This window comes from Mixophyes fleayi, chromosome 3 (assembly GCF_038048845.1).
Source record: "Mixophyes fleayi isolate aMixFle1 chromosome 3, aMixFle1.hap1, whole genome shotgun sequence".
NCBI classification, from domain to species: Eukaryota; Metazoa; Chordata; class Amphibia; order Anura; family Limnodynastidae; genus Mixophyes; species Mixophyes fleayi.
In genome coordinates this window covers 202,746,284-202,772,823 of record NC_134404.1, presented here as the reverse complement: position 1 = coordinate 202,772,823, position 26,540 = coordinate 202,746,284, and the positions used below count along the sequence as shown (strand labels likewise).

The following is a 26,540-nucleotide window of genomic DNA, read 5'->3' as shown; positions in this document are numbered from 1 at the left end:
CGGACATGTGGACAAGTGGTTCAGGGCAAACGAAGGACTATATGACTGTGACAGCCCACTGGGAAGATGCATCGCCTTCCGCAGGAACAGCAGCAGTTGCATCAGTAGCAGCATCTCCACATTGGCTGCTCGTTCCAAGGCAGGCAACGTTGTGTATCACCGGTTTTAATAAGAGGCACAATGCTGATAACCTCTTAGAGAAACTGAGGGAAATAATCTCACAGTGGCTTACCCCACTTAGACTCTCCTGGGGATTTATAGTGTCAGACAACGCTAGTAACATTGTGTACATATGGGCAATTTCCAGCACGTCCCATGTTTTGCCCACACCGTTAATTTGGTGGGGCAGCATTACCTGAAGAGTAACAGTGGTGTGCAGGAGATGCTTGCGGTGGCCCGCAAAATTGCTGGACACTTTCGGCATTCTGCCAGTGCCTTCTGCAGACTCAAGCAACATCAAAAAAGGCTGAACCTGCCCTGCCATCACCTCAAACAAGAGGTTGTGACGCGCTGGAACTCCACCCGCTATATGCTGCAGAGGATGTAGGAGCAGCAAAAGGCCATTCAAGCCTACACAGCCACCTACGACATAGGAAAAGGAGTGGGGATGCGCCTTAGTCAAGCGCACTGGAGACTGATTTCCGTGTTGTGCAAGTTTCTCCAGCCGTTTGAACTTGCAACACGAGAAGTCAGTTCCGGCACTGCCAGTTTGAGTCAGGTGATTCCCCTGATCAGGCTGTTGCAGAAGCAGCTGGAGAAAGTGAGGGAGGAGCTGTTAAAGCATTGCGATTCCACCAAGCATGTAGCTCTTGTGGATGAAGCCCTTCGTACGCTTTGCCAGGATCCGAGGGTGGTCACTCTTTTAAAGTCAGAGGAATACATTCTGGCCATCGTGCTGGATCCTCGGTTTAAAGCGTATGTTGTGTCTCTGTTTCCGGCGGACACAAGTCTACAGCGGTGCATAGACCTGCTGGTCAGGAGATTGTCCTCTGAAGAGGACCGTGACATGCCAACAGCTCTTCCTTCATTTTCTTCAACACCTGTGGCTGTGAGGAAAAAGCTCAGTTTTCCTAAAAGACCTGCTGGCGGGGATGCTGAGAACATCTGGTTCGGACTGAAGGACCTGCCAACCATTGAGACATGTCTACTGTCGCTGCATTGGATGCTGTCACAATTGAAAAAATGGTGGATGATTACTTTGCTGACACCATCCAAGTAGACATGTCAGACAGTCCTTATTTTTACTACATCTTTCACCAAGCAGTTGACCATCCAACAGTCGTTTGCCATGAGCACAAAGTACGACAGTAGTCACCCTATTGCAAAGCGGATAACTGCGGCTGTAACAGCTATGTTGGTGTTAGACGTGCGTCCGGTGTCCGCCATCAGTGGAGTGGGATTTAGACGGTTGATGGAGGTATTGTGTCCCCGGTCCCAAATCCCGTCGAGATTCCACTTCACTAGGCAGGCGATACCCGGGATGTAAACTACGTTCACTGTTCCTGCAGTGCAGAAATATTAGTATCAGATATTAAACTACGTTCACTGTTCCTGCTACATCAAAAAAGCATGAACCTGCACTGCCATCAACTAAAACAAGAGGTAGTGATGCGCTTGAACTCTACCCTCTATATGCTGCAGAGGATGGAGGAGCAGCAAAAGGCCATTCAAGCCTACACAGCCACCTACGATGGGCCACGTGTTTGTGCCGCCCACTTGTGTCACTTAGCTTAGACATCCAGCTACCTCGGTGCAACCTTTTTGACTAAAAACATTATTGTGAGGTGTTTAGAATAGACTGGAAATTAGTGGAAATTAATGTTATTGAGGTGAATAATAGTGTAGGAGTGAAAAAAAAACAAAAATATGGATTTTAGCACTTTTTATGCTTTTTTTTAAAAAAATCAGAACCCAAAACCCAAAATCAGAACCAAAACCTTTGTGGGGTGTTTTGGCAAAACAAATCAGAACCCAAAACCTCAAGCTAATCAGAACCCAAAACCCAAAACCCAAAACACCAAAAGTGGCCGCTGCAGACCCTTACTTAAAACAGTTGTATATAAGTAAATGAAAGCTAGGTACACACTACAGAAAGTTTCTCCAATTGCGACAACTTTAGCGATTTTACCAACGAAATTTACTGAAATTCCCGATCAGCATTCCGATTCATGCATTCACACATGATTTTACACAATTTGCCTTCCGATCTGTGCTCTTTATCTGTCATAGTAATCTGCTGAAAGGGTCGTGACTCTGTAAATTCTATGAAGATCTGCCTACACTGAGGGTCGTGAGTTCATACACACTATAGAATTCGCCCAACATCGCTCTATCATTTATGGATATTTCTAGTCCGGTTAGAAAATCAAATGAAATTACATGTTATACTTTGGCACGATAAAACATGATCATGGGAGCATACACATTAATGCAATATCACACCTAACAGTCATTTATTGTGTAACTTGCATGATTATTAGGTAAAAACCCTGTAGTGTGAATTGCTGATATATAGAATTTACACAGGATGTAGAGTGCTACTGACTGTTTATTGATTTACTTTGTAGAAACACCAGTGAAAAAACATGAAGAGTCAGCAAAAGAACAGAAGGGTAACCAAAAACACAAAAAATTACATTACTTCATATGTTTCAGAGCCGAGGATTCTAGCCCTCACATACAGCAGGATTATTTTCAATCACTTCTGGCACAGCTTTTGCTCTCTTCGTATCAACAGAGAAAGATTTTTAGTATTCAGAACTAACGCAAATATCAGAATTACCTCTTATTCACTAGCAATTTATCTTGTAGAAACACCAATGAAACAGTTAGAGCCAGCAAAACCTAATATAGGAAACAGATAGAATGTCTCACCCAATCTGAAAACAAAATTTCATTGTATTGCATATTGCAAATCATTATAAAGTGCTATAGTTTGACACTCATTTTTTAGAAATTTGCATTGCAGAGACACCAGTGAAAAAACATGAAGAACCAGCAAAAGAAAAGAAAGGTAAACATATTATCATGTTTTAAGGTACCAGGTTCTGTTTCATTAACCTTTCCGTCAGTGCTGTTCATCCTTCTCTGTAGCTGCTGAGATCCAAAACAGTGGCTACAATTCAATGCCATGGAGCCCCTGTCCTGCAGCTCCCCTGCTATGGAGAGAGACAAGTAGAAATTATGGCTACTGCCAGTGATTACAACTACAGCTGTGCATCTGCACCCTGGTTAATAGCAAAATATTGAGGATCATAGAGGAGAAATCCCACCATAGTACTTTAACTTGGAGTGTAGTGGAGGGAGAGAACAGAAGCTATGATACCTCTTGCTGGTGAGATGAATTGTTGGTATATAACATTTACACAGGATGTAGACTAATAGTTACTCATTTTCAATTGCATTTGTAGAGACACCAGTGAAGAAACATGAAGAGCCAGCAAAAGAAAAGAAAGGTAACCAAACAAAACTGACATTATTTAATGTGTATCAGAGCTTTGGGTTCTAGCGCTCGCATATAGCTGGATCATTTTCAAACCTGTCTGGCACTCTCTCAGTGTAGCACAGGAAACACAAAATAGTGTCTCTAATTGAAAGACAGAGCAATAGTGTTGAACCTATCCTTCTCCAGATCGAGAGAACTAAAAAGGTTCAAAAGCATCAAAGGTTTTCAGCAGTGGTCTAGGATCTAGATGAGCTCCAGGACCCTGCTAATGTGAGCAAATATTAGGGGTTCCAAAATACCTTTTGGCTAGAATGGCAGGGGATTTTAAAAAATACTGGAATAAATTTAAAACCCCTTTAATTGTTTCAAGTATTGCAGGTCTTTAGTTGAGTATATTTGCAGATAGGCACCGATACCTGCATTGATATGCCATATAGGAAAGGTGGCTTTGAAAATGTTATGTACTGAAACTTTATAGCTATGATACTGTTAAGAACCCCTCTAGCCGGTACAGCACAACCCGGAGTCTGCTCTGCCAGTCAGGTGTTCACTGGAGCCCCTAGTGGTGGGGACAGACTTGGCCACAGACTAACAGAGGGTCGTGAAGTGTGTACCGGCTGGGGAGAACCCAGGAAAGCGGAGTGAAGTCCAGGCAAGGGTCGAGGGCCAGCAGCAGACAGCGAATCCAACAGACAAGCCAAGGTCAGAGGTCACAGGCACGGTAACAAGGTCTAAGATACAGGCAAGAAAGGTCAGGGTCACGAGCAAACAGGCAGGGTCCAAATTCAAGCAAGGGGTCATACACGGGAAATCCAACAGAGTGTCCACGGGACAGGGACAGGGACAAGGACAGGAACAGGAACTAGGATCAAGCAAGTCAGCAGGACTGTGGCAGCAAAGCTATAACCGGCAGTGAGGCTTCAGACCTCACTGCCTTAAATACCAGCATCAGCCAATCAGAACCTTGTTCTGAAATCACATAGAACCCCCTGCTTAATTAATAATGATCTATTCAATTAGCCCACAGGCTTGTGTTTATTCCTGCGCACGCGCACGGCTGTCCCCAGCCACCGGGATGCGGCGTTACTCCAGCTAGCGTCCGACCGTTGCCTTGGATTTTCAATCTGAAGGCTACAGAATTAATCTTCTTGATAACGAGGAAAGGACCGATGAAATTAGTTTTTTTCAAGGCTGTCAGCCTAATATTGCGTGTAGACAGCCACATTTTCTGGCCCACTTTGAGGGAGCAGGTGGTATGGTGGAAGTCCGAATTTTTTTTTGCAAAAAATGAGGCTTGTCTCAATGATGACTGCACTTTTTTCCAGATCCCTGGCCGTGGAACGAATTTCCGGAATACCAGCGGACTTGAGAGAGTACAAGGAATTAGGGGTGAAAACCAAAATTGCAGTAAAATGGAGAGGTTTTGGTAGATGAGTGTCACTCACCGGACTGTGAGTGCTACTGCTAAGGTAGCTAGGAACCGTGTCCGTCCATTATTATGAGGTACTGCGCATGTGCAGTCCCTTTTAACCTTCAGTTCTGTTCCTTTAACTTAATTGGCTGATCTTGGAGTCTCATTCCTCATGAGTCTCTGAAGGTGTTCCAGTGCCTGCTCTTGTGTTCAGCTGATGCTGATTCCTGTTTGCCGTTTGTGGTTTCCAGACCACTTCTATTCCTCGTGTTCCTCGTGTCTCCAGCAGCTGATTTCTATCCGCTGCCTCCGTGTATCTACAGCTACAGATTACTGCAAATTCTCCTGTGTTTCTTCGTGACTCCAGCAGCTGATTCCTATCCGCTGCCTCCGTGTATCTACAGCTACAGATTACTGCAAACTCTCCTGTGTTTCTTCGTGACTCCAGCAGCTGATTCCTATCCGCTGCCTCCGTGTATCTCCAGCTACAGATTACTGCAAACTCTCCTGAGTTACATCGCTACTGTTCCAGCTGATTCCTGTTCGCTCCTTCAGCGTGTCTACAGAGTCTGCTCGTCTCAGTGCTCCAGTCTGCATTCTACCTGCCGTCAGCTGACCCGTTGCCTACTGCTTCTACAGTGTGTCCATTTGTGTCAACTTGCCTGTTGCATCGAGTCTACGCTCCTCGGCTTCCAGCTTTGCTACATCGCTTCAACTCCCCCGTGGTCTCCTGCTGTTCTATTCAATATACTACTGCTTCCTGAGTATTTGTCATCCTTGCTGGCCTACCTACAGTGCGCTGCACCTACCTGCCGCTTCCATTCTGCAAGGACTTCTCATCTCGTCTGTTCCCGGCCGCTCAGGTATCCCTGCAGCTATCTCTAACAGCCTGCTCATCTGAACCACGGTATGCATACTTCTCATTGACTTTGCTGGTGTATTGCATATCCATCTGGACTGAGTTGTTCTCCTCCGAAGTTTCCATCCTCTGAGACTATTGCTATTATTGACTGTGTTTCCTTTTGCTGGACTATTCTAGTGACTTTGTTTATCTGTGCAGTGCTGTTCATTCATTATTATCATTGTGTGCAGTTCAACGTGGGATCAAGTTCAGTGTACCCGTGTAGACTCTGCATAGCATTCATCTCCTCGTGTCCTTCCTCACATATATATTCAGTGGTACAACTTGCTAGAGGCAGACCACTGATTCCTGTTTCCCTGTGTCACCAGTTGCATATATCCTCTCACATAAGCAGTGGTACAACTTGCTACTCGCAGACCACTGACTTCCCCGTTACCTTTCCCTGGATTCCATTCCTTCACTACAGACAGCGGTACAACTTGCTATACGCAGACCGCTGACTTCCACCTCCTTATTACTCCTGGACATTCTTCTCACTATAGCAGTGGTACAACTTGCCGTGCGCAGACCACTGACTACCCTCACGTGCCCTTGTCCATCCAGATCCTCGTGTTCAGTTACCTATTGTTTACCAGTGCTGCTAGTCATAGACTTTCTGAGCATTCTCTAACCATCTGCTGTTTCCAGTTCCATTATCAACCTGCCATCAGAGTATCATATACCAACTCTACTGCTCTGATAAGACCATCAGCGGGTGATACTGGGTAAAGCCTCCTAGTGCCCGTGACAATGAGTGACATGAATTATTATAAGCAAATTCTGCCCAGGGTAACAGGGAGGAACAGTTATCATGAAATTCCGAAGTGTAACATCGTAAGAATTGTTCTAAGGACTGGTTAACCTTTTCAGTTTGCCCATTCGACTGAGGGTGGTATGCAGACGAGAGGCTAATCTTGATCCCAAGAAGGGTACAAAAAGATTTCCAGAATTGTGCTATGAATTGAGAACCACGATCGGAAACGATGTCAGTAGGAAGTCCCTGGAGCCAGAATATATGCTGGATGAACAAAATGGCCAGATCTCAAGCACCAGGGAGTGGTATGAAGTGTGCCATCTTGCTGAAGCGGTCAACTACCACCCACATGGTGTTGTGTCCTGCAGAGAGTGGCAGATCGACTATAAAGTCCATAGACAAGTGTGTCCAGGGTTTTGCGGGGATGGGCAATGGAAGCAACTGGCCTACAGGATGACTCCTGGGGACCTTACTCCTGGCACAATCCTCACAAGAGAGGACATAACTCTTGACATCAGCAGACAGAGATGGCCACCGGACAGTACGGGAGAGGATTTCCAAAGTCTTCTGCATTCCAGGATGTCCAGCAGTCTTACTATCATGTGCTTCTGCAAGCACCGCCTTCCTTAAATGAACTGGAACGAATAAACATCCCTCTGGAGTAGTATTGTCAGGAGCTAAATTTTGAAACCTTTGCAGTGTGCAGCTGAGGTCTTGGGTTAGCCCAGCATGGATCATGGAAGAGGGAACGATAGGCTCAGGCCTCGTAACTGGAACCAACAATTTATTGAGGATTTCTCTGCATGGCTCCCTCACTTCTTATCTTCAGACATCCCCACCATCATCATGGGTGACTTCAACATCCCCATTGATAACCCACCTTCCAAAGCTGCTTCCAAACTACTCTCTCTAACATCCTCACTTGACCTCTCCCAGTGGATTGAATCATCTACTCATAAGGATGGCCACTGCCTTGATCTTGTTTTCTCTAGACTATGCTCAGTTTCTAATTTTATTAATACACCCTTCCCCCTCTCGGATCATCACCTTATCAGCTACACTCTCACCCCCACTGCTCTAACCTCTCTACTGTCTAACTCAACCAAGCCTCCTCATACTCGTAGAAATCTTAATTCTATTAATCTTCAACAATTTTCCACCTCTCTCCAACACCTTCTCTCCCCTATCTCTACATTCTCATCCCCTGAGATGGCAGTACCTCATTTTCACCTAACCTTAGCAACGGCCCTTGATCAAGTGGCTCCAGCGACACTTCATACTACACGTCGACTTCGATGTCAACCGTGGCACACCAAAGCAACACGAAATCTTCAAAAACTGTCCCGTAAAGCAGAACGTCACTGGCGTAAATCTCGAAGCTCTAATGACTTCTTCACATATACTTCTGTCTACCACTCCTATCGAAATGCTCTGGACACTGCAAAACAAACATACTTTCAATCTCTTATCTATGCTCAGGCTTCTAACCCCAAACGCCTTTTCAATACATTTAATCATCTTCTCAATCCTCCCACCCTGAACCCTCCATCTACTATCAGTGCTCAGGATCTTGCTTCCTACTTCAAGGACAAGATTGACAAGATCAGACTAGAAATGGTATCCTCTTCCTCAACAAGCCATCAGCTCATTTCCTTCCCACTACCCTCTGACACCCTTTCTTCATTTGACCCCACAAATGAAGAGGAAATTTCTACGCTCTTCTTATCTTCCTACTCTACCTCCTGTCCTCTTGATCCTATTCCCTCGCAAATTGGTAGATCCCTGTCTTCTGTGCTCATTTCACCTCTAACTCAAATCTGTAATCTCTCACTCTCTACTGGCATCTTTCCATCACTATACAAGCATGCAGTGATTACTCCTATTCTAAAAAAACAAAACTCCGACCCAAACTCTCTCTCAAATTACCGTCCCATCTCTCAGCTCCCTTGCCCCTCCAAGCTTCTAGAGAGACTTGCCTACACTCGCCTCACACGCTTTCTTTCCGCAAACAACCTGTTGGATCCTCTTCAGTCTGGCTTTCGTTCTCAACACTCCACAGAGACTGCGCTGACCAAGGTTGTTAATGATCTGATCACTGCTAAGACTGAACGCCATTACTCTCTCCTAATTCTCCTTGATCTCTCGGCTGCATTTGACACCGTTGACCACTCTCTTCTCATACAAACGCTGCAATCCCTAGGTCTTCAAGACACAGTTCTATCCTGGTTCTCATCTTACCTCTCTAATCGCTCTTTCACTGTTAATTTCTCTGGAGCCACCTCTGCTCCGCTTCCCCTATCAGTTGGAGTACCACAAGGCTCGGTGCTAGGTCCTCTGCTGTTCTCTATCTATACCGCTTCTCTTGGAAATCTAATAAGTTCCTTTGGCTTTCAGTATCATCTCTATGCGGATGATACCCAAATCTATCTATCCTCTCCTGATATCTCGACATCTGTGTTGTCCCGTGTAACTGACTGTCTTTCTGCCATTTCATCTTGGATGTCCTCTCGTCAACTCAAACTTAATCTTTCTAAAACAGAGTTAATAATATTCCCACCCGCCAACAAGAGCATACCTGACATTTCTATCTCTGTTGATAACATGACCATAAATCCCACCCCACAAGCTCGCTGCCTAGGTGTAATCCTTGATTCACGCCTATCCTTTGCTCCCCACATTGACTCTATATCTAAATCATGTTACATACATCTAAAGAACATTTCCAGAATCCGCACATATCTCACACAAGACACTGCTAAAACCTTAATTCATGCACTAATCATCTCCCGCATTGACTATTGCAATTCCCTCCTTACTGGTCTTCCCAAAAACAGACTCAAACCCCTAAAATCTATTTTGCATGCTTCGGCAAGACTGATTTTCCTTGCAAATAGCTATTCCTCTGTTGAATCACTCTGTATGTCTCTACACTGGTTGCCTGTCTTCTACCGAATCCAATATAAAATACTTTTACTAACCTACAAGGCCATCAACAAAGCTGCACCAACATACATCTCCTCTCTTGTCTCAAAATATCTCCCAACTCGGCAACTCCGTTCTGCAAAAGATTTGCGTCTCTCATCCACCCTCATTACATCCTCCCATTCCCGGTTACAGGACTTTTTTCGGGCTGCACCCACTCTATGGAACTCTCTCCCTCGCACAATAAGACTCTCTTCTGTTCTACAAACTTTCAAGCGTTATCTGAAAACCTACCTATTCAGACAAGCTTATAATATTCCTCAACCACCATCTTAACCTCACTACCTTTAGCCTGTTACACAATTTCACACAAGACAACTACCCCCGGACCAACATTGTTGTGTGACAGGATCATTTAGCTTATGAGTCACCTTACCTTTGCAGTCTGGCTGGGCCAAGATGCAAAATGTATACTTAACCTCATGTGTCAATCTCCCATTGTCCCATAGATTGTAAGCTTGCGAGCAGGGCCTTCTCACCTCTTTGTCTGTTTTACCCAGTTTGTTTATTAGTTTATTACGTTTGTCCCCAATTGTAAAGCGCTACGGAATATGTTGGCGCTATATAAATAAATGATGATGATGATGATGATGATGGTGTGCCAAGAAGCTTCTGGACATAGCATCTGCTTGGACATTTTTAGAACCTGGATGGTAGGTGATCACTAAAGTTGAAACGGGTGAACAATAGCGACCAACGGGCCTGTCTGGGGTTCAGGCGTTTGGCCGACTGTATGTATTGTAAATTCTTGTGATCAATTATAACAGAGATCAGATGTGTGGCGCCTTCTGGCCAATGTCACCACTCCTCAAAGGCCCATTTGATTGCCAATAGTCCCCGGTTACCCATATTATAGTTGGCTTCTGCTGAAGAGAACTGACGGGAAAAGTAGGCACATGGGTGTAGGCGGCGAGTATGGGAATCAAGAACAAACAGTACTTCGGGATCTGGGTGTCTAAGACCTGAGCGGATACAAACGCTTTCTTTAAGGTCTCAAATGCGGTTTCTGCCTGGGGTGACCAGTTAGTTGGATCCATTCCTTTGCGAGTCAGGGTGACAATAGGAGCCACAATATCAGCAAAGCTGCGAATGAATCTTCTATAATAATTGGCAAAGCCCAGGAACCTCTGTACCGCCTTGAGATTATTCGGTTGTACCCAATCCAGGATAGCTTGAACATTGGTTGGATCCATGGAGAATCCCTCAGAAGAGATTACATAACCCAGGAAGCATACCTTCTGCACCTCAAACTCACATTTTCTAATTTAGCATAGAGGTGGTGTTCTCGTAATTTCTGTAGAACTTGTCTGACATGACCCCGATGTACAGATAATGATTTAGAATATATGAGGATATTGTTTAAAAAGACGACCACGAAATTATCAAGGAACTCCCGTAGTACTTCATTAATCAGATCTTGGAACACCGCAGTCGCGTTGCTAAGACCAAACGGCATGACCAGATACTCGTAGTGGCCAGAATGCGTATTGAATGCCGTCTTCCATTCATCTACCTTCCTTGATACGGATGAGGTTATATGCACCACGAAGATCGATTTTGGTGAAGACTGTAGCACCTCTTAATTGATCAAATAATACGGACATGAGAGGAAGGGGATAAGTGTTCCTGACTGTTATGAGATTCAATCCTCGGTAGTTAATACAGGGTCTTAGTCCTCCGTCTTTTTTGGATACAAAAAAGCATCCAGCACCCACTGGAGATTTAGATGGCCTGATGAAGCCTTTCTCCAAATTCTCATCAATATATTCCTGCATGGATTTGGTCTCTGGACCAGAGAGAGAGTACAAGCGTCCCTTGGGCAATTTGGAACCAGGAATAAGCTCGATAGCACAGTCAAAGTCACGATGAGGTGGTAAGGTGTCAGCAGCCTTTTTGGAGAACACATCCCAGAACTCATGATATTGTGAGGGAATTTGCTCCGGAATAGACTGGATGATTCGCAGAGGCATGGTTAAACAGGACTGTGAACAAAAAGAGCTCCACTGGATAATCTCTCCTTTCACCCAATCCACAACAGGGTTATGACAGGAAAGCCACGGATGACCCAGAATCAGCGGAACTGACGGACAGTCGATAAGGAGGAGGGTTATGGACTCTGAATGGAGAGCTCCTATGTTCAGTTGTAGTGATGAATTCTCCCAAACAATTTTGCCTCCAGGCAAAGGACTCCCATCTAGGCCACAAACTGTAACTGCAGAACAAAGCTTCACCATAGGAATCCCAGCAGAACGGGCAAACCCGATGTTGAGGAAGTTGCCTGCAGCTCCACTATCAATGAAGGCCGACAGGGCCACGGAACAGGCACTGAAAGTGACTTGTGCGGGAATCAGGACAGCATTCTTTTGGGAAACAATTTGCAAACCTAAGTGGACCTTTCCCAGACATGCTTCTTTTTCAGGTTTGTAAGGACAAGAGTAGGAGAAGTAGCCTTTATTACCACAATAAAGACATAGGCCTTGTGACCGTCTCTTGTCTCTTTCCTCAGGAGGGAGGCGAAACGCCCCTGAGTGCGTAGGCTTCTCAACATCCGTGGAAGCTGGAATAAATGCAGACGAAAAAGAAGATGCCTCTTTCTCTGTCCTCCTCTCCTTGAATCTCCTGTCAATTTTAATAGCGAGTTGCATAAGGCTCTCCAACAAGGTGGGGGAAGGATACTGCACAAGTGAATCCTTAATCTCCTCTGACAGTCCTAGACGAAACTGGCTGCGTAACGCTGGATCATTCCATTCACTGTCAGGCGACCATCTGCGGAATTTAGCGCAGTATTCTTCTGCCGAACGCTGGCCTTGCTTTAAGGCCCATAGATGAGCCTCAGCGGAGGCAACTTGATCTGGGTCATCGTAGAGGAGACCCAATGCGTTAAAGAAAGCTTCCAATGATTGCATGATAGGACTCAACTGCGGCAGGGTGAAAGCCCAAGACTGGAGGTCATCCTGCAGGAGGGAGATGACAATTCCAACTCTCTGTTGTTCTGAACCAGAAGATCGAGGTTTCAGCCGAAAGTAGAGTTTGCAGCTTTCTTTAAAGTTCCGGAACAGGGCTCTATTTCCGGGGAAACAGTCCGGCAAATTTAACTTGGGTTCATCAACGGGACCGGAAATGCCCAGTGTAGTCTAGGAGTCCTCCTCTTGAGTGGATAAACGCTGCGACAATCCCCGAACCATTTGGTACAGGGTCTCAACATGACCCGCTAAGGCTTGAAAATGAGACGATTTGGTTCCGCTTTCATCCATCCCAACTTTGTCTCCGGAACGTCTGTTTTAGGCCGGTTATAATGTTAGGAACCCCTCTAGCCGGTACAGCACAACCCAGAGTCTGCTCTGCCAGTCTGCTGTTCAATGGAGCCCCTAGTGGTGGGGACAGACTCGGCCGCAGACTAACAGAGGGTCGTGACGTGCGTACCGGCTGGGGAGAACCCAGGAAAGCGGAGAGAAGTCCAGGCAAGGGTTGAGGGCCGGCAGCAGACAGCGAATCCAATAGACAAGCCAAGGTCAGAGGTCACAGGACGGTAGCAAGGTATAAGATACAGGCAAGAAAGGTCAGGGTCACGAGCAAACAGGCAAGGTCCAAATCCAAGCAAGGGGTCATACACGGGAAATCCCACAGAGTGTCCACGGGACAGGGACAGGGACAAAAACATGAACAGGAACTAGGATCAAACAGGTCAGCAGGACTGTGGCAGCAAAGCTATAACCGGCAGTGAGGCTGCAGACTTCACTGCCTTAAATACCAGAATCAGTCAATCAAAGCCTAGCTCTGAAATCACATAGAGCCTCCTGCTTAATTAATAATGGTCTATTCAATTAGCCCACAGGCTTGTGTTTATTCCTGCACACGCGCCCGGCTGTCCCCAGCCGCCGTCAATGGTCGGGTAGACTCCGTAAATGACGTCCCGGTCATCAAGGTGACGGCCGGGACGTCAGAGGGCATCAGAAGCGAGCCGCGGCGGCTGTGAGTACCGCCGCGGCTCGTAACAGATACAAGTACTATTGAGAAACGATTTTAGCACATTGAATTCTTGCAAATTTCAAAATCCCCACTTACTCGCTAGCAATTTCTCTTGTCGAAATATCAGTGAATCAACCATTCAAGATCCAGCAAAACCTATAATATGAAAGCTACAATATGAAACTGGATACATTTTATACCTATTCTTAAAACAATATCAGACTGTATAGCAAATTTAAAAAAAAAGAGCCATAGATTGACTCTCACTCTTTAAAAATTTCCTTTGCAGAGACTCAAGTGAAAAAACATGAAGAACCAGCTAAAGAAAAAAAAGGTAACCATATTATCATGTTTCAAGGTATCAGGTTCTGGTGCTCCCATTACCCTTTCCTTCAGTGCTGTTCAACCTTCTCTGTAGCTTCTGAGATCCAAAACAATGGCTACAATTCAATCTAATGGAGCCTCTGTCCTGCAGCTCCCCTGCTATGGAGAGAGACAAGTAGAAATAATGGCTACTGCCAGTGATTACAACTATAGTTGTGCATCTGCACATTGGTTAATAGAGAAATAGTGAGGATCATAGAGGAGGAATCCCACCATAGTACTTTAATTTGGAGTTTAGTGGAGGTAGAGAACAGAAGCTATGATACCACTTGCTGGTGAGATGAATTGTTGGTATATAACATTTACACAGGATGTAGACTACTAGTGACTCATTTTCAATTTCATTTGTAGAGACACCAGTGAAGAAACATGAAGAGCCAGCAAAAGAAAAGAAAGGTAGCAGAAAAAAATTACATTACTTGATATGTTTCAGAGCTTTGGGTTCTAGTACACACATAGGTGAATCCTTTCCCATCACCTCTGGCACTGTTTGACTCTCTATCCGTAGAAGCAGAGATCTGAAAGATCAGCTCTAATTTTCAGACATGGAGCAATCTTGTTGGACCTTTCCTGCTCTAGATAGAACCAAGTAGCGCCAAACGTGATCAACAGTGGTCTTGAATGTAGGTGAGCTCCAGAACCCTGCTAGTATGAACAAATTTTCACAGTTCAAAAAATAGTTTAAAGTTAGAAAGTATTGAAATAATTTTATTGTTTCAAGTATTGAAATACTTTAGTTGATGATGATGTAGGGCAAAGTAGCATTCACTGCTATGCCAAGAAGGTCAGGAGGTTTGGATAATTTAATGTATTAAAAGATTGTAGCTATCATACTACCAACTATTGAGATACATTTTTAGTATATTGAATTAAGCAAACATAAAAATTATCGCTTACTCACTAGCAATTTCTCTTGTACAAATACCAGTGAAATAATAATTAGAGCCAACAAAACCTAAAATAGGAAACACAATAAAATGTCTAAAGTGATCTAAAAACAAAAATTGACCGTACATTAACTGTATTGATATGCTGACTTTTAAACACAGTTGTATATAAGTAAATGAAAGCTAGGTACACACTACAGAAAGTTTCTCCCGTTGCGACAACTTTAGCGATTTTACCAACGTCTGAAATCCCAGATCAGCGTTCCGATTCATGCATACACACTTACATGATTTTACACAATTTGCCTTCCGATCGGTGCTCTTTATCTGTCATAGTAATCTGCTGAAAGGGCCGTGACCCTGTAAACTATATGAAGATCTGCCTACACTGAGTGTCGTCAGTTCATACACACTATAGAATTTGCCCAACATCGCTCTATCATTTATAGAGATTTTTAGTCCGGTTATAAAATGAAATGAAATTACATGTTATACTTTGGCACGATAAAACATGATCATGGGAGCATACACATTAATGCAAATATCACACCTAACAGTCATTTATTGTGTGACTTGCACGATAATTATTTAAAAACCCTGTAGTGTGAATTGTTGATATATAGAATTTACACAGGATGTAGACTGCTACTGACTGTTTATCGATTTACTTTGTAGAAACACCAGTGAAAAAACATGAAGAGTCAGCAAAAGAACAGAAGGGTAACCAAAAGCACAACAAATTACATTACTTCATATGTTTCAGAGCTGAGGATTCTAGCCCTCACATACAGCAGGATCATTTTCAATCACCTCTGGCACAGTTTTGCTCTCTTCGTATCAACAGAGATAGATTCTTAGCATTTAGAACTATCGCAAATATCAGAATTACCTCATACTAACTAGCAATTTCTTTTGTAGAAACACCAATGAAACAACAGTTAGAGCCAGGAAAAACCTAATATAGGAAACAGATAGAATGTCTCATCTGATCAGAAAACAAAATTTCATTGAATCGCTGTTATGATTCCTAGTAACCTCAGCAAGCAACCACGGAAGGATAATACAAATGTCTTTATTCCAGCAAAATATATAAACAGGGATTCAGTTCCAGGAACATGCAGGTTTTCATAAACAGGTATAATGAACAGGTATGGCAGGAAGGTACACAGAAATGAATGGTTCCAGGAACATGCAGGTTTTCATAAACAGGTATAAGTCTTTACCCCAGTCCAGAAGGCACAAGGCTGTTCAGGAAAGTAGATAGAGTCCAGGGATATTGTGAAATAGCATACAGCGGTGGTGAAGTCCAGGCAAAAAGGTCAGGGCTGGTGGCAAACAACAAATCCAGGAAACAGGCAGAGATCGAGGTCATAGGGAATATAGCAGAGTTCAGTACACGGTCCAAGGTCATACACAGCAAGATCAATCCAAAGGCAGAGAAGGGGAACTGAACAGGAACAAACAGGAACACAAGCAGCAGCCAGGTAAACAAGGATGAACTGCTCAGAGCACAGCTTGAGGCAGGTACTTAAAGCAGTGCCACAGGTGCAGTTCCAATTAGGTTTCAGGTAAGGAGATTAACTCCTTCAGGCATGCAGAAGAGTCTAGGGCAGAACAGCAGTACCCAGGAGAATCATAGGCACTGCAGGGTAATATGCACACAGGGAAACAGGGCAGATCATAACATAGCCCCCCCTTTAAGGAGCGGATTCCAGACGCTCCATACATGCTCCTTTCAGGTTTTTCTCCTCTTCTTTTTCTTTTTATAAGATCTCCCTGGAGACACAATTGGGCTCTTCTCTAATGGAGTACAGAGAAAACCCCATTCTTCAGAAGCAGAAGAATTGGCAAGTTCGTCCACTAACACTCTAGTATCCTCCAAAAATTCACTCTCCGAGTCTGAGTCCCAGCCAAGGGTCGGGATAGACCCTTTTATTCTATTAGAAGATGGTGGTATGCCCAAAAAGCCAGTCACCAAGGTTGGTGTGTATTGTGACTGAAGTGGCAAAGCAATGTTTTTCCCGTTCTTGCTAACCTTCTCCTTAGGTGACCTAGACTGTCTGATGGAAGACACATTCATAGAGGTCTTATGGACAATTACAGGAACTGACGCACAGGCTGGAATGGGCACATAAAAATCGTGATCAGATGACTTGACTATGGATGGAGTGTACTTCTGACACACAGCGTTAACAAAGTCCATGGTATTATGGATAATGGGGTTATCGGAATTTAAAAGGGAGAAGGCCCAGGTCTGTGGCTCCCCTCTAAAACTCATGATCATAAAACCCACTTGGTTAAATTGGCTGGCAAAGTAATCTGGCGAGTCTTGAAACATTTTCATGGTAAGCTGAAGAACCGAAATAAACTGTTTGATGTCTCCATCAAAGAAGACTGGAGGAGGATCTGATGACTCGGAAGAGGCATCTGGGCATTCTGGCTCACTAGGAAACTCTGGGGAGTCTTCAACTTGAGCAGCAGTCTTTGGAGAATCCCTCACTGGGACGTCAGAGCATAAGTCCCCGACTGGGATGGCAGAGCATGAGTCCCCCACTGGGACGGCAGAGCATGAGTCCCCGACTGGGACGGCAAGTTGGGCACACTTGACGGGAAGCCCGGATTGGGCACAGCACTCTGACTGGATAGCCCTGTGAGATGCCTCAGAGCGGACAGCACTGTGAAAAGCCTAAGAGCAGACAGCACTGTGAGAGGCCTCAGAGCAGACAGCACTGTGAGAGGCCTCAGAGCAGACAGCACTGTGAGAGGCCTCAGAGCAGACAGCACTGTGAGAAGCCTCAGAGCAGACAGCACTGTGAGAAGCCTCAGAGCAGACAGCACTGTGAGAAGCCTCAGAGCAGACAGCACTGTGAGAAGCCTCAGAGCAGACAGCACTGTGAGAAGCCTCAGAGCAGACAGCACTGTGAGAAGCCTCAGAGCAGACAGCACTGTGAGAAGCCTCAGAGCAGACAGCACCAAGTGGTAACTCGGGTTGAACCGCATAGAGTGGCAACTCGGGCTGAACCGCATGGACAGGCAACTCGGGCTGAACCGCATGGACAGGCAACTCGGGCTGAACCGCATGGACAGGCAACTCGGGCTGAACCGCATGGACAGGCAACTCGGGCTGAACCGCATGGACAGGCAACTCGGGCTGAACCGCATGGACAGGCAACTCGGGCTGAACCGCATGGACAGGCAACTCGGGCTGAACCGCATGGACAGGCAACTCTGGAGCGGACTGTAAGGGCAGCGCCCCCTCTGGAGCGGACTGTAAGGGCAGCGCCCCCTCTGGAGCGGACTGTAAGGGCAGCGCCCCCTCTGGAGCGGACTGTAAGGGCAGCGCCCCCTCTGGAGCGGACTGTAAGGGCAGCGCCCCCTCTGGAGCGGACTGTAAGGGCAGCGCCCCCTCTGGAGCTGACTGTAAGGGCAGCGCCCCCTCTGGAGCAGACTGTAAGGGCAGCGCCCCCTCTGGAGCAGACTGTAAGGGCAGCGCCCCCTCTGGAGCAGACTGTAAGGGCAGCGCCCCCTCTGGAGCAGACTGTAAGGGCAGCGCCCCCTCTGGTGCTGAAGACTCGGGAGTAGAGGCAGCGGCTGAAGACTCGGGAGTAGAGGCAGCGGCTGAAGACTCGGGAGTAGAGGCAGCGGCTGAAGACTCGGGAGTAGAGGCAGCGGCTGAAGACTCGGGAGTAGAGGCAGCGGCTGAAGACTCGGGAGTAGAGGCAGCGGCTGAAGACTCGGGAGTAGAGGCAGCGGCTGAAGACTCGGGAGTAGAGGCAGCGGCTGAAGACTCGGGAGTAGAGGCAGCGGCTGAAGACTCGGGAGTAGAGGCAGCGGCTGAAGACTCGGGAGTAGAGGCAGCGGACTCAGGACCGGACACAGCGGACTCAGGACCGGACACCGCGGACTCAGGACCGGACACCGCGGACTCAGGACCGGACACCGCGGACTCAGGACCGGACACCGCGGACTCAGGACCGGACACCGCGGACTCAGGACCGGACACCGCGGACTCAGGACCGGACACAGCGGACTCAGGACCGGACACAGCAGCAGGAGACTCAAAGCTGGAGGCAGATGATGTGACCTCAGAGCTGGAGGCAGAGGCTGGCACCTCGGCACAGGCGGCTGGAGCTGGCAGATTGGGTCTCTTCCCAGAGAACAGAAATGGTGGAGTATAAATAATTTTGGAATGCGGAGAGGAAATAACAGGAGATGGTTCAGTAAGCTGACGTGGTCTACGGACACGACAGTCCTGCAAGAAATGTGCATTGCTGGCACAGTAGAGACATAACTTGTATGTTATCCTACGCCACCGTTCCTCTTCGGTCAGATGGGGGCGTGGACCACCTGTGTACTGGGAATTTGTTACCCATTGGTTCATAGAAAACAGCAAATTTGTAGAAGTATTTTTAAGAGGTGCTGTTTGCACAGGTTCATCAGCAGAGAAGGTGGATTTAGACAGATCAGCAGCTTCTGAATTAGGAGAGACAGAATCTGACAGTCTCCTGAGTGGGTCCAAAAGCAAAGTGGAAAATTTAGCCAGCTGGGAACGTAGCAATATAATGTCCATCTGTAAAGTTTGTAGCAGTGGCAATTCCAAGACTGGTGAAACAGACATGTTGCAAACACAAATGAAAACTTGATTGCAGAAAAAGGTCCCAGAATAAAACAAAACTTTCACCTGACTCCAAAGCTGTTTTGTGGGCTGGTTATACTGTCCCGGTTCAAATACAAAAATACTAGGAATCCCAGGACTAAGCAGAGGGCGTGCAATCAGCAGGCCTAAATAGTTTGGCAGTTCATCAGGTTATGATTCCTAGTAACCTCAGCAAGCAACCACGGAAGGATAATACAAATGTCTTTATTCCAGCAAAATATATAAACAGGGATTCAGTTCCAGGAACATGCAGGTTTTCATAAACAGGTATAATGAACAGGTATGGCAGGAAGGTACACAGAAATGAATGGTTCCAGGAACATGCAGGTTTTCATAAACAGGTATAAGTCTTTACCCCAGTCCAGAAGGCACAAGGCTGTTCAGGAAAGTAGATAGAGTCCAGGGATATTGTGAAATAGCATACAGCGGTGGTGAAGTCCAGGCAAAAAGGTCAGGGCTGGTGGCAAACAACAAATCCAGGAAACAGGCAGAGATCGAGGTCATAGGGAATATAGCAGAGTTCAGTACACGGTCCAAGGTCATACACAGCAAGATCAATCCAAAGGCAGAGAAGGGGAACTGAACAGGAACAAACAGGAACACAAGCAGCAGCCAGGTAAACAAGGATGAACTGCTCAGAGCACAGCTTGAGGCAGGTACTTAAAGCAGTGCCACAGGTGCAGTTCCAATTAGGTTTCAGGTAAGGAGATTAACTCCTTCAGGCATGCAGAAGAGTCTAGGGCAGAACAGCAGTACCCAGGAGAATCATAGGCACTGCAGGGTAATATGCACACAGGGAAACAGGGCAGATCATAACAATCGCAAACCATTATAAAGTGCTATCGATTGACACTCATTTTTTAGAAATTTCCTTTGCAGAGACACCAGTGAAAAAACATGAAGAACCAGCAAAAGAAATGAAAGGTAACCATATTATCATGTTTCAAGGTACCAGGACCTGGTGCTCCCATTACCCTTTCCGTCAGTGCTGTTCATCCTTCTCTGTAGCTGCTGAGATCGAAAACAGTGGCTACAATTCAATGCCATGGAGCCCCTGTCCTGCAGCTCCCCTGACATGGAGAGAGACAAGTAGAAATAATGGCTACTGCCATTGATTACAACCATAGCTGTTCTTCTGCACACTGGTTAATAGAGAAATAGTGAATATCATAGAGGAGGAATCCCACCATAGTACTTTAATTTGGAGTGTAGTGGAGGGAGAGAACAGAAGCTATGATACCACTTGCTGGTGAGATGAATTGTTGGTATATAACATTTACACAGGATGTAGACTAATAGTGACTCATTTTCAATTTCATTTGTAGAGACACCAGTGAAGAAACATGAAGAGCCTGCAAAAGAAAAGAAAGGTAACCAAAAAAACTGACATCACTTAATGTGTATCAGAGCTTTGGGTTCTAGTGCTCGCATATAGCTGGAGCCTTTTCAAACCTGTCTGGCACTGTTCGGCTCTCTCAATGTAGCACAAGAAACACAAAATAGTGTCTCTAATTGAAAGACATAGATCAATAGTGTTGGACCTTTCCTGCTCCAGACCGAGAGAACTAAAAAGGTTCAAAAGCATCAAAGGTTTTCAGCAGTAGTCCAGGATCTAACTGAGCTCCAGGACTCTGCCAATGTGAGCAAATATTGGGGGTTCCAAAATACTTTTTGGTTAGAAAGGCGGGAGATTTTAAATATGACTGGAATAATTTTGAAACCCCTTCAATTGTTTCAAATGTTGAGGATATATAATAATTTCCTTTGCAGAGACGCCAGTGAAAAAACATGAAGAACCAGCTAAAGAAAAGAAAGGTAACCATATTATCATGTTTCAATGTAACAGGTTCTGGTGCTCCCAATACCCTTTCCTTCACTGCTGTTCATCCTTCTGTGTAGCTGCTGAGATCCAAAACAGTGGCTACAATTCAATGCCATGGAGCCCTTGTCCGGAAGCTCCCATGAAATGGAAAGAGACAAGTAGAAATTATGGCTACTGCCAGTGATTACAACTATAGGTGTGCATCTGCACACTGGTTAATAGAGAAATAGTGAGGATCATAGAGGAGGAATCCCACCATAGTACTTTAATTTGGAGTTTAGTGGAGGGAGAGAACAGAAGCTATGATACCACTTGCTGGTGATATGAATTGTTGCTATATAACATTTACACAGGATGTAGACTAATAGTGATTAATTTTCAATTTAATTTGTAGAGACACCAGTGAAGAAACATGAAGAGCCTGCAAAAGAAAAGAAAGGTAACCAAAAAAACTGACATCACTTAATGTGTATCAGAGCTTTGGGTTCTAGTGCTCGCATATAGCTGGATCCTTTTCAAACCTGTCTGGCACTGTTCGGCTCTCTCAATGTAGCACAAGAAACACAAAATAGTGTCTCTAATTGAAAGACATAGATCAATAGTGTTGGACCTTTCCTGCTCCAGACCGAGAGAACTAAAAAGGTTCAAAAGCATCAAAGGTTTTCAGCAGTGGTCCAGGATCTAACTGAGCTCCAGGACTCTGCCAATGTGAGCAAATATTGGGGGTTCCAAAATACTTTTTGGTTAGAAAGGCGGGAGATTTTAAATATGACTGGAATAATTTTGAAACCCCTTCAATTGTTTCAAATGTTGAGGATATATAATAATTTCCTTTGCAGAGACGCCAGTGAAAAAACATGAAGAACCAGCTAAAGAAAAGAAAGGTAACCATATTATCATGTTTCAATGTAACAGGTTCTGGTGCTCCCAATACCCTTTCCTTCACTGCTGTTCATCCTTCTGTGTAGCTGCTGAGATCCAAAACAGTGGCTACAATTCAATGCCATGGAGCCCTTGTCCGGAAGCTCCCATGAAATGGAAAGAGACAAGTAGAAATTATGGCTACTGCCAGTGATTACAACTATAGGTGTGCATCTGCACACTGGTTAATAGAGAAATAGTGAGGATCATAGAGGAGGAATCCCACCATAGTACTTTAATTTGGAGTTTAGTGGAGGGAGAGAACAGAAGCTATGATACCACTTGCTGGTGATATGAATTGTTGCTATATAACATTTACACAGGATGTAGACTAATAGTGATTAATTTTCAATTTAATTTGTAGAGACACCAGTGAAGAAACATGAAGAGCCAGCAAAAGAAAAGAAAGGTAACCATATTATCATGTTTCAAGGTACCAGGTTCTGGTGCTCCCATTACCCTTTCCTTTAGTGCTGTTCAACCTTCTCTGTAGCTGCTGAGATCCAAAACAGTGGCTACAATTCAATGCCATGGAGCCCCTGTCCTTAAGTTCCCCTGCTATGGATAGAAACAAGTAGAAATAAAGGCTATAGCCAGTGATTACAACTATAGCTGTGCATCTGCACACTGATTTATAGAGAAATAGTGAGGATTATAGAGGAGGAAACCCACCATAGTATTTTAATTTGGAGTTTAGAAGAGGGAGAGAACTAGAGATGGGCGGGTCCGGTTCTCCGAGAACCGAACCCACCCGAACTTTGGGTATCCGAGTACCGAGCTGAGCAGCTCGGTACTCTCCCGCCCATTCCGAATCCAAATCGAGGCCGAACGTCATTGTGACGTCGTCGGATCTCGGGACTCGGTTCTCGCGATACTTCAACTTTATAAATACACGCCTCCACAGCAATCCATCGCCATTTGACAGAGGGAGAGAGCAGGGTGTAGTCATAGGCTAATTAGAGCAGGGACAGAGAATACCATATTGTTCTTGCAATTGCTCTAACCAAAATCGCTAGTGCAGAGAGGAGGATAGAGGTTTATTATTTTTTCTTCATATTTGGCACTCCCCAGCGCTTTTGGGGTGTCCCCCATAATTGTGCATTAATATTTCTGGCTGTCAAAAGTCATATCTGTCAGCATTATCTACTAAATAATTTGTAGCACACCTCAGTGTTTTTGGGGTGTCCTCCCTAATTGTGCATTAATATTTCTGGCTGTCAAAAGTCATATCTGTCAGCAGTATCTACTCAATAATTTGTAGCACTCCTCAGTGTTTTTGGGGTGTCCTCCCTAATTGTGCATTAATATTTCTGGCTGTCAAAAGTCATATCTGTCAGCAGTATCTACTCAATAATTTGTAGCACTCCTCAGTGTTTTTGGGGTGTCCTCCCTAATTGTGCATTAATATTTCTGGCTGTCAAAAGTCATATCTGTCAGCAGTATCTACTCAATAATTTGTAGCACTCCTCAGTGTTTTTGGGGTGTCCTCCCTAATTGTGCATTAATATTTCTGGCTGTCAAAAGTCATATCTGTCAGCAGTATCTACTCAATAATTTGTAGCACTCCTCAGTGTTTTTGGGGTGTCCTCCCTAATTGTGCATTAATATTTCTGGCTGTCAAAAGTCATATCTGTCAGCAGTATCTACTCAATAATTTGTAGCACTCCTCAGTGTTTTTGGGGTGTCCTCCCTAATTGTGCATTAATATTTCTGGCTGTCAAAAGTCATATCTGTCAGCAGTATCTACTCAATAATTTGTAGCACTCCTCAGTGTTTTTGGGGTGTCCTCCCTAATTGTGCATTAATATTTCTGGCTGTCAAAAGTCATATCTGTCAGCAGTATCTACTCAATAATTTGTAGCACTCCTCAGTGTTTTTGGGGTGTCCTCCCTAATTGTGCATTAATATTTCTGGCTGTCAAAAGTCATATCTGTCAGCAGTATCTACTCAATAATTTGTAGCACTCCTCAGTGTTTTTGGGGTGTCCTCCCTAATTGTGCATTAATATTTCTGGCTGTCAAAAGTCATATCTGTCAGCAGTATCTACTCAATAATTTGTAGCACTCCTCAGTGTTTTTGGGGTGTCCTCCCTAATTGTGCATTAATATTTCTGGCTGTCAAAAGTCATATCTGTCAGCAGTATCTACTCAATAATTTGTAGCACTCCTCAGTGTTTTTGGGGTGTCCTCCCTAATTGTGCATTAATATTTCTGGCTGTCAAAAGTCATATCTGTCAGCAGTATCTACTCAATAATTTGTAGCACTCCTCAGTGTTTTTGGGGTGTCCTCCCTAATTGTGCATTAATATTTCTGGCTGTCAAAAGTCATATCTGTCAGCAGTATCTACTCAATAATTTGTAGCACTCCTCAGTGTTTTTGGGGTGTCCTCCCTAATTGTGCATTAATATTTCTGGCTGTCAAAAGTCATATCTGTCAGCAGTATCTACTCAATAATTTGTAGCACTCCTCAGTGTTTTTGGGGTGTCCTCCCTAATTGTGCATTAATATTTCTGGCTGTCAAAAGTCATATCTGTCAGCAGTATCTACTCAATAATTTGTAGCACTCCTCAGTGTTTTTGGGGTGTCCTCCCTAATTGTGCATTAATATTTCTGGCTGTCAAAAGTCATATCTGTCAGCAGTATCTACTCAATAATTTGTAGCACTCCTCAGTGTTTTTGGGGTGTCCTCCCTAATTGTGCATTAATATTTCTGGCTGTCAAAAGTCATATCTGTCAGCAGTATCTACTCAATAATTTGTAGCACTCCTCAGTGTTTTTGGGGTGTCCTCCCTAATTGTGCATTAATATTTCTGGCTGTCAAAAGTCATATCTGTCAGCAGTATCTACTCAATAATTTGTAGCACTCCTCAGTGTTTTTGGGGTGTCCTCCCTAATTGTGCATTAATATTTCTGGCTGTCAAAAGTCATATCTGTCAGCAGTATCTACTCAATAATTTGTAGCACTCCTCAGTGTTTTTGGGGTGTCCTCCCTAATTGTGCATTAATATTTCTGGCTGTCAAAAGTCATATCTGTCAGCAGTATCTACTCAATAATTTGTAGCACTCCTCAGTGTTTTTGGGGTGTCCTCCCTAATTGTGCATTAATATTTCTGGCTGTCAAAAGTCATATCTGTCAGCAGTATCTACTCAATAATTTGTAGCACTCCTCAGTGTTTTTGGGGTGTCCTCCCTAATTGTGCATTAATATTTCTGGCTGTCAAAAGTCATATCTGTCAGCAGTATCTACTCAATAATTTGTAGCACTCCTCAGTGTTTTTGGGGTGTCCTCCCTAATTGTGCATTAATATTTCTGGCTGTCAAAAGTCATATCTGTCAGCAGTATCTACTCAATAATTTTTAGCACTCCCCAGTGGTTTGCGCTCAGAATGGATTCAAAGCAGTCCACATATGATCTAAATGAGCAACCAGGTTCTGTCACCAGTCCTGATGTTAGTGTTCCCAGTACGTCATCTGGCCAAGGCGATGTCAAACAACAGAGTGTTTTCAAATTAGTGCAAAAAACAAAAACCAAAAAAAAATTTACTGTATTGAAGCGAAAAAGAAGTGTAACTGAGCAAAAGTTAAGTGACGATAAAAAAAAAATTGCAAGCATGCCATTCTACACACGCAGTGGCAAAGAGAGAATGAGGCCTTCACCTTTGGCTATTAGTGGCAGATCCCAAAAAGTTACCCAGGCTACAATTGGTGCACAACTACTGTTACGCGTCAAAGCTGAGCTGCAAGATACCAGTGAGGCATTACAGGAGAATATTTGCTCTGATTCACAAATGACAACAATCCCTGTGGAGAGTCCATCCAACAGTGGGATGTCTAATCGTGAGCATTCTGCTGATGTGTGCCTTAATAGCCCGAGTGTAGCCGGTGATACCCAAATTGAGGATGCCACTTTGGAATTAGAAGAGGATGAGGGGGAGATTTGTGTAGGCGACGAGGGCGCTAATGAGGATGTTGATGAGGATGACGTTGTTTGTGTAAGTCCTGCACCAGTGGCAGCAGTTCTGGCACGTGACAAGAAAAAGGCCATTGTCATGCCTGGGCATAAAACAAAAAAATCCACTTCTTATGTGTGGAATTATTTCTACCCAAATCCAGACAACAATTGTATAGCCATTTGTAGTGTATGTGAAGCCACAGTCAGTCGAGGGAGGGACCTTAACCATCTTGGAACCTCGTCTATGTTACGCCATTTAACGAGAGTTCATGGCAAAGTGTTGGGAAAAGCTGAAAGTTCTTCCCAAAAGAATACAAGCACTCCCTCATCAGCTAAGACCCTCCGCTCACCGACATACCGACGGCTACAAAATACACCCACCACACCATCCTCATCAATATCCTCAGTAGCGCTCGGAGTTAGCCCGGCATCCCACTTAAGGCTGGATGACTCCG

The 26,540-nt window shown here is 44.7% G+C and overlaps 1 protein-coding gene across 1 annotated transcript in view; it reads left to right on the top strand.

Annotated features, from left to right (window-relative positions):
• The window catches only part of TRDN (triadin), a 535,205-nt gene that overhangs the window by 474,233 nt on the left and 34,432 nt on the right, over positions 1 to 26,540 (top strand). The window contains exons 73-83 of the mRNA XM_075200931.1: positions 2,568 to 2,612; positions 3,411 to 3,455; positions 13,752 to 13,796; positions 14,198 to 14,242; positions 15,409 to 15,453; positions 20,270 to 20,314; positions 20,716 to 20,760; positions 21,161 to 21,205; positions 21,607 to 21,651; positions 22,052 to 22,096; positions 22,498 to 22,542. Coding sequence (XP_075057032.1) covers positions 2,568 to 2,612; positions 3,411 to 3,455; positions 13,752 to 13,796; positions 14,198 to 14,242; positions 15,409 to 15,453; positions 20,270 to 20,314; positions 20,716 to 20,760; positions 21,161 to 21,205; positions 21,607 to 21,651; positions 22,052 to 22,096; positions 22,498 to 22,542 — 495 coding nt within the window. The remainder of the gene's footprint in view (positions 1 to 2,567; positions 2,613 to 3,410; positions 3,456 to 13,751; positions 13,797 to 14,197; positions 14,243 to 15,408; positions 15,454 to 20,269; positions 20,315 to 20,715; positions 20,761 to 21,160; positions 21,206 to 21,606; positions 21,652 to 22,051; positions 22,097 to 22,497; positions 22,543 to 26,540) is intronic.